Source organism: Lolium rigidum, chromosome 6, assembly GCF_022539505.1.
Source record: "Lolium rigidum isolate FL_2022 chromosome 6, APGP_CSIRO_Lrig_0.1, whole genome shotgun sequence".
Taxonomy (NCBI): Eukaryota; Viridiplantae; Streptophyta; class Magnoliopsida; order Poales; family Poaceae; genus Lolium; species Lolium rigidum.
This window is the reverse complement of record NC_061513.1, coordinates 312,865,923-312,874,523: the sequence shown is the minus strand read 5'-3', so window position 1 is coordinate 312,874,523 and position 8,601 is coordinate 312,865,923. Positions and strand designations below refer to the sequence as shown.

General features: G+C 49.1%; 1 protein-coding gene across 1 annotated transcript; it reads right to left on the bottom strand.

Annotated features, from left to right (window-relative positions):
• Positions 1 to 6,773: 6,773 nt before the first annotated feature.
• On the bottom strand, positions 6,774 to 8,303 carry LOC124658988 (cytochrome P450 710A1-like). The gene has a single exon (XM_047196963.1). The coding sequence runs from the start codon at positions 8,301 to 8,303 to the stop codon at positions 6,774 to 6,776; it is 1,530 nt and encodes a 509-aa protein (XP_047052919.1).
• Between the last annotated feature and the right edge of the window lie 298 nt (positions 8,304 to 8,601).

The window sequence follows — 8,601 nt, the reverse complement described above, 5'->3', positions numbered from 1 at the left end:
AAGATGGATTTTATTAGGCCACCAGACTTGCTCAAACGAAAATGCTCAAATTGAATGAAAGTTGCGTACATATCTGAGGATCATGCTCGTAAATTGGCTTAATTTTCTGAGCTACCTAAAGGGAGATAGACCCAGATTCGTGACAGCAAAGAAATCTGGAACTGCGTAGTAATCCAAATCTAGTACTTACTTTTCTATCAAAGACTTTACTTGGCACAACAAAACATAAAACTAAGATAAGGAGAGGTTGCTACAGTAGTAAACAACTTCCAAGACACAAATATAAAACAAAAATACTGTAGTAAAAACATGGGTTGTCTCCCATAAGCGCTTTTCTTAACGCCTTTCAGCTAGGCGCGAAAAGTGTAACTCAAGTAACATCGAGAGACGAAGCATCAACATCATAATTTGTTCTAATAATAGAATCATAAGGTAACTTCATTCTCTTTCTAGGGAATTGTTCCATACCTTTCTTGAGAGGAAATTGATATTTAATATTACCTTCCTTCATATCAATAGTAGCACCAACGGTTCAAAGAAAAGGTCTTCCCAATATAATGGGGCAAGATGCATTGCATTCAATATCCAAGACAACAAAATCAACGGGGAAAAGGTTATTGTTAACCATAATATGAACATTATCAACTTTCCCCAAAGGTTTCTTTTTAGCATTATCAGCGAGATTAACATCCAAATAACAATTCTTCAATGGTGGCAAGTCAAGCATATCATAGACTTTTTTAGGCATAACAGAAATACTTGCACCAAGATCACATAAAGCATTACAATCAAAATCTTTGACTCTCATTTTAATGATGGGCTCCCAACCATCCTCTAGCTTTCTAGGAATAGAAGTTTCAAGTTTTAGTTTCTCTTCTCTAGCTTTTATGAGAGCATTTGTAATATGTTTTGTGAAAGCCAAATTTATAGCACTAGCATTGGGACTTTTAGCAAGTTTTTGTAAGAACTTTATAACTTCAGAGATGTGGCAATCATCAAAATCTAAATCATTACAATCTGAAGCAATGGGATTATCATCCCCAAGGTTGGAAAAAATTTCAGCAGTTTTAGCAGTTTCAGGTAATTTTGCGCGCTTTGCACTAGGAGTAGAAGCATTGCCAACACCAATTATTTTACCATTGATAGTAGGAGGTGCAGCAACATATGAATCATTAGCATTGCTAGTGGTGGTAATAGTCCAAACTTTAGCTACATTTTCCTTTTTAGCTAGTTTTTCATTTTCTTCTCTATCCCACCTAGCACGCAGTTCAGCCATTAATCTTATATTCTCATTAATTCTAACTTGGATGGCATTTGTTGTAGTAACAATTTTATTTTCAATATCATCAGGTTTAGCAGCCATTTTATTAATTAAAAGAAGATTGTGACGTAGACATGTATGAGATTCGGGTTTCGAGCATTTGCAAGTTTAGTTTGCAAACCAGAAATCTCCATATTCAAATTTTTAAGTTGATTTCCTATATTCTTTAACAAGGCAGATTGCTCATTCATAGTTTTAGTAAACAATTTATTTTGCTCATATTGTGATTGCATAAAGCTCTTGGTGGATCTTTCAATTTCTAACATCTTTTCCTCATTAGGCGAAACATATCTACCATAAGAGTTATTATTAGCAGGATTCGGCCTAGAATTTTGAGCAACCAATGAAGCTAACGAAACATTATTAGGATCAACATTAGTAATACCATTAACAAGCATAGACATAATAGCATCAATCTTATCACTCAAGGAAGAGGTTTCTTCAACAGAATTTACCTTCTTACCTTGTGGAGCTCTTTCCGTGTGCCATTCAGAGTAATTAACCATCATATTATCAAGAACCTTTGTTGCTTCACCAAGAGTGATGGACATAAAGGTACCTCCAGCTAGCTGAATCCAATAAATTCCGCGAAGAAAAATTTAGTCCTGCATAGAAGGTTTGGATGATCATCCAAGTAGTCGATCCATGGGTTGGGCAATTTTTAACCGAGAGATTTCATTCTTTCCCAAGCTTGAGCAACATGTTCATTATCCAATTGTTTAAAATTCATTATGCTACTCCTCAAAGATATAATTTTAGCAGGGGATAATATCTACCAATAAAAGCATCCTTGCATTTAGTCCAGGAATCAATACTATTCTTAGGCGAGAGATAGCAACCAATCTTTAGCTCTTCCTCTTAATGAGAAAGGAAACAATTTTAATTTTATAATGTCACCATCTACATCTTTATACTTTTGCATTTCACATAGTTCAACAAAATTATTGAGATGGGCAGCAGCATCATCGGAACTAACACTTAGAAAATTGCTCTCGCATAACAAGATTTAGTAAAGCAGGTTTAATTTCAAAGAATTCCGCTGTAGTAGCAGGTGGAGCAATAGGTGTGCATAAGAAATCATTATTATTTGTGCTAGTGAAGTCACACAACTTAGTATTTTCAGGGTTGGCCATTTTAGCAGTAGTAAATTAAGCAAACTAGATAAAGTAAATGCAAGTAAACTAATTTTTTTGTGTTTTTGATATAGCAAACAAGACAGTAAATAAAGTAAAGCTAGCAACTAATTTTTTTGTGTTTCGATATAATGCAGCAAACAAAGTATAAAATAAAGCAAGACAAAAACAAAGTAAAGAGATTGAGAAGTGGAGACTCCAGTTGCAGCGTGTCTTGATCTCCCCGGCAACGGCGCCAGAAAATATGCTTGATGGCGTGTATTTCACACGTTCGTTGGGCAACCCCAAGAGGAAGGTATGATGCGCACAGCAGCAAGTTTTGAAAGAAACCAAGGTTTATCGAACCAGGAGGAGCCAAGAAGCACGTTGAAGGTTGATGGCGGCGGGATGTAGTGCGGCGCAACACCAGAGCTTCCGGCGCCAACGTGGAACCTGCACAACACAACCAAAATACTTTGCCCCAACGAAACAAGTGAGGTTGTCAATCTCACCGGCTTGCTGTAACAAAGGATTAACCGTATTGTGTGGAAGATGATTGTTTGCGAGAGAAAATAGTAAAAACAAGTATTGCGAGCAGATTTGTATTTCAAGTATTAAAGAATGGACCGGGGTCCACAGTTCACTAGAGGTGTCTCTCCCATAAGATAAAAGCATGTTGGGTGAACAAATTACGGTCGGGCAATTGACAAATAGAGAGGGCATAACAATGCACATACATGACATGATAAGTATAGTGAGATTTAATTGGGCATTACGACAAAGTACATAGACCGCCATCCAACCGCATCTATGCCTAAAAAGTCCACCTTCGGAGTTATCGTCCGAACCCCTTCCAGTATTAAGTTGCAAAGCAACAGCACAATTGCATTAAGTATGGTGCGTAATGTAATCAACAACTACATCCTCGGACATAGCGCCAATGTTTTATCCCTAGTGGCAACAGACACAACACAACCTTAGAACTTTACGTCGCTTGTCCCAGTGTCAATGCAGGCATGAACCCACTATCGAGCATAAATACTCCCTCTTGGAGTTAAGAGTAAAAACTTGGCTAGAGCCTCTACTAGTAACGGAGAGCATGCAAGATCATAAACAACACATGTATAATAACTTGATAATTAACATGACATGGTATTCTCTATCCATCGGATCCCGACAAACACAACATAGAGTATTACGAGATAGATGATCTTGATCATGTTAGGCAGCTCACAAGATCCAACAATGAAGCACAATGAGGAGAAGACAACCATCTAGCTACTGCTATGGACCCATAGTCCAGGGGTGAACTACTCACTCATCACTCCGGAGGCGACCATGGCGGTGCGGAGTCCTCCGGGAGATGAATCCCCTCTCCGGCGGGGTGCCGGAGGAGATCTCCGGAATCCCCCGAGATGGGATCGGCGGCGGCGGCGTCTCGATAAGGTTTTCCGTATCGTGGTTTTTCGCATCGGGGGTTTCGCGACGGAGGCTTTAAGTAGGCGGAAGGGCGAGTCGGGGGCCGACGAGGGGCCACACCATAGGGCGGCGCGGGCCCCCGAGCCGCGCCGCCTTGTGGTGTCGCCACCTCGTGGCCCCACTTCGTATGTTCTTCGGTCTTACGGAAGCTCCGTGGAAAAATAGGCCCCCGGGTCTTTGTTTCGTCCAATTCCGAGAATATTTCGTTACTAGGATTTACGAAACCAAAAACAGCGAGAAAACGAAGTGGCACTTCGGCATCTTGTTAATAGGTTAGTTCCAGAAAATGCACGAATATGACATAAAGTGTGCATAAAACATGTAGGTATCATCAATAATATGGCATAGAACATAAGAAATTATCGATACGTCGGAGACGTATCACAGGCCGTGTCGTCGAAGACCTTGACGACCATCTCACCGTCTCCCTCGTAGAGGAAGGTGAGCTGGCAGCCGGGCTCGAGCGCCAGGTCACGGGCGAACTTGCCCCAGTGTGCAAGTACATCTTGCCCTGCCCGTCGAACAGGACCTACACGGCCCAGCGGCAGAAGTTGCAGCTGGCCTCCCGTAGCTGCAAATGCGCCGGCTCGACGCCGTCGACGAACTCGGTGAACTTGTCCGGGAGACGCTTGATGCCGAGCGGGTCGTCGTCGATGCGGAGGAGGAACTCGAAGCAGCGTCCCTCCACGTTGGAGGAAGACGAAGAGGGCGCATGCGACGGTGAGCGTGGGGCCGTAGCTGCTCCACCACGGCGGCCCCTGCCCCGTCCCCGGGGCCGTCCAGGGCCGCGGCCTCGACCGCCTCGCCGGCCACCAGGACCCACCATGGTCTTCCTCGCGGGGCTGGCTGCGTCGCAGGAACCCCTAGGCGGCGGAACGCTGGAGCTTTGTGGCGGCTAGGGTTTCTATGGAGGAGTGGATGAGGTAGAAGAAGGCGCGGACCCTTTATATAGGCCGGAGGCATGCGGTGGCCGTGGGACGCGTGGCGACGCCATTAACGTGGTTGGCGGAGGTGGGCTGCGGCCGCTCGGCAGCCGAGGCATCGCCATTAACGTGGCGCAGACTGCCGAAGCGACGCAGCGGCGCCCGGTCGCGAGCGCGTTTGAGAAGACGCATCGACGCAGGGTCGCTGCCAGGCGGGCCCGACGAAACGTCCGCCGGATACGAGCGGACACTTTCGGCGTCCGCGCAGTGTCCGCGGAGACGCATCCGAGGCACATATTTGTTCCAGGTTTGCGTCTCCGCGGACGGCCCGGTCACTTTGCGTCGCCCCGCTGGAGAGGGTGCCAGACGCATTTCCGGTCACGGCGGACGAAAACGACCATTTGCGTCGCGCCGCTGGAGATGCCCTAAGGCCGAGGAGCACTAGTGCACTACTCTCACAAACCCACCTCTACACTCTAACCAAGCCCGCCACTCATCCAAAATCAAGCTCAAGGTCGTTGCTGCGGTGGACCTATGCCCCTCAAAGACCCTAGCATTACGTTCTAACCAAAGGTATCGAAGGGTGAGCATGATGACGGAATTAGCGCTCTTGCGATCGGCCCGAAGGAATTGCCCAGTGGCGTTATACCACCACCCATTGAGGGTGGCATCGTGCCCGGGCATGATGGCGGGGAGATCCAATCGCGTGATGAGGCCAGCCCAAACCACATGAGCAAAGCTGCATTGCAATGACAGGTGGTCTAAGGTCTCATCCGCAACACCGCACAACGGGCACAACGAGTGGGACGGCAACCCTCTCCGAAGACGACGATCCGCCGTCCAGCACCGCCTCCGAAGTGCAAGCCAAGCGTGCATCTTGAATTTGAGCGGCGCAAAGGAGTGCTAAACGAGGTGTTCACCGGGCAATCCGATGGTGCCTTGGAACAGCATGCGGTAAGCCGTTCTGGAGGAGAATTGACCATCGCCTCGCCACTTCCAAGTGACCTTGTCTGCAATGTGTTGTCCATGATCCTGGAACGGTACGGCAGCCACTGCAGCCCACAAGCGCAAGTACTGAACCACCGCCGGAACCGTTAGAGGCCCAGAGATATCGGAGGTCAATAATTACTAGTATGTATATGTCTTGTATAGCTAGAAATAATTACTAGAGTACATGTTAAAATGAATGTATATGTGGTGGACATGAACTATGCAATCAAAGATAATTAATATCATACTATTCTATATATGTTGCTGGTACAACTAGATATAGATCTGCTTGTATCATAATTTTGGAGGTAAAAACGCATGCAGTATAAGCAACAAACATACCCTAGTCTAAAACAAAACATCCGCAGAATGAGTTGAACACCGGTGTAGAAACAATAACCATCATTTGTGATCAACTAAAATGCTTAAGTTCAACTATGAATTAAAGTTTGTAAAGGCCCTACGTGTCGCAAACGGCTTTTAGAACTAAGTCGTGTACAAAATGAGGTCCTTTCGCACACGGTTAAATAAATCATGTGCGATGTAGAGACCCATCACCCACCCATACGTAATAACGGTTAGGTAAATCGTGTGTGACAGGCCATTTCAGTCCCGTGTGCGAGTCCAGTCATCGTTACGTTCAAAAGTCAAAATTCAAAATAGAGCAACACTCTTGGGGGTTTGGGGCGAGAATATTACCACAGTGCGCTTCGGAAGATAGCAAGATGCAGGAAGAAGAGCCAATCCTATTGACCGAATTACATAACAGATCTTCCAGACATGACGAATTTAACCTTCCAGTACTGCAGTACACTACACACGCTGCAACCCCGAATACCAGATGGAGAAAATGAAAAGATAAACAGACGACGAACCGCCAACAGAAAAAGAAAGAGAGGCGAGCCGCGAACCGCGATGAGGAAACATTGAGGAAATTAATTAACCAGCTCAGAAGGATGGGAAACTGGTGCAGCGCTGCTTGAGGAAGACGGCGCAGCCGTCCTTGGGCACGATGGTCGGCAAGTACTCCAGGTCGTCACACCCCTCCGTCCTGTCCCGCCGGAAGTCGGCGACGGACACAAACAGCGCCATGAACAGCACGAGGTGGTACAGTGCGTAACGTTGGCCAATGCACTGGTGCCCGCCTGCACCGAAGGCCAGGTAGTTCCGCTTGTACACTACGTCCTCCCTGCGCTCCTCGGAGAAGAAGCGATCGGGGTCGAACTCTTCCGGCGAGGTAAACCCCTGGAACGAGGACTCGTACACCGACGGGAACACGAGGGTTCCCTTGGGCACCGTGTACCACTCAGTCAGCTTGAACGACTCGCCGGCCATGTGCGGCACCAGCGTCGCCGGCGGCCGGTACCGGACTACCTCGCGCGCCACCGCCTGTGTGTACCTCATCCCCTGGATCGTGTCGGCGGTCATGAGCTGGCCGGACTCGGGCGACCAGACCTCGGCCACCTCGGCGCGGACGCGGGCGAGCACGTCCGGGTGGGACTCGAGGGCAGAGACTGCCCAGCAGAGGGAGGAGGTGGACGCGTCCTGGGCGGCGAAGAGGAAGTCGAACAAGAAGTTGCCGAGATCCTTATCATCGGTGTTAGCAGGTGGCGCCAGCCCCGCCGCCGCGGCCTCGTCTATGTCTCGCACAATCTCCTGCATCCAATAGTCCACGAGGCACTCCGGTTCGCGGCCGGCGCGCATGCGCGCCTTGCTCTCCCGCGCGCACCCGGCCAGCATGTGCGACAGCCGTTCCACCGCTAGCCTGGAGCGCCCGAACGCGAACCCGGGCAGATCCACGGGCATGGCCATGACGCCGGTGTTGAAGAGGTTGTACTCATCCCCGAACCTCTGTCTGGCCTTGTCGTCGAGGTAAGGCCCTACGAAGACCGTCTGCGAGGTCTCCAGGTTCATGTCGCGGCAGGGCACCCGTAGCGAGGTAGCCCCGCCGCCGCTGTGGTCGAGCCACCTCCGCATGTGGGCGAGCATGACGCGCTGCTGGAGGGCGGCGTAGGTGGAGAGCGCGCGCGGCGTGAAGTTGGGCGCGATCCTGCGGCGCAGATCCTTGTGCTCGTCGCCGAACTTGTAGATGAGGTTGTGCTCCCCCCATAGCTTCTTGCCGAAAGGGTGGCCCAGGACATGGAACGCGTCGGGGCGGACGTTGGCGAACACTTGGTGGGACATCTCCGAGTCGCGGATGAAGAGCACGAAGCGGCCGACCAAGAAGTCCGCCGCCAGCCCGAGGCCGGACTCCCTCGCCTGCGCCGCCTTCACCACCCAGTACTGCGTCGGGTCGCGGACCATCGGCACGATACTGCCGAAGAAGGGCAAGACCAGCGGCGGGCCTGGCAGGGGGCCCTTCTTGCGGTGATAGGATAGTTGCTCTACCAGGAAGTAGAGCGCCACCGCCGCCGCCACGAACGACGCCGCCGTGCTCAGGTCCAAGAAACCGGCGGCAGCTCGCAGCAACTCTGCCATTGATTGTGCACGCTACGCTCGTCTGATGCTATCGTGATTCGTGGCTCAAGCTCAAGCTCGCTTTGTGTTGTGTTGGTCTAACGGAGAAGTGTGTCGTATATATAAGCCATTCTTAGCAGGTGAGGTGGGAGTGAGTCGGAGAAGGTTGGACTTGGGGGCTGGTGAATCCGCAAATGGTGTTCAAATCCGGCTGGGTGAAAAACCGTTAATCCCACGTACGTATACAGACTGCTGCTACGGACGTGTGGCGAGGCTTGGTACCCATGCTTGCCAACTCAGTCCTTTATTGAAGCACCGT

Coding starts and splice junctions, on each gene's coding strand:
- LOC124658988 (XM_047196963.1), bottom strand. CDS start 8,303: ATGGCAGAGTTGCTGCGAGCTGCCGCCGGTTTCTTGGACCTGAGCACG.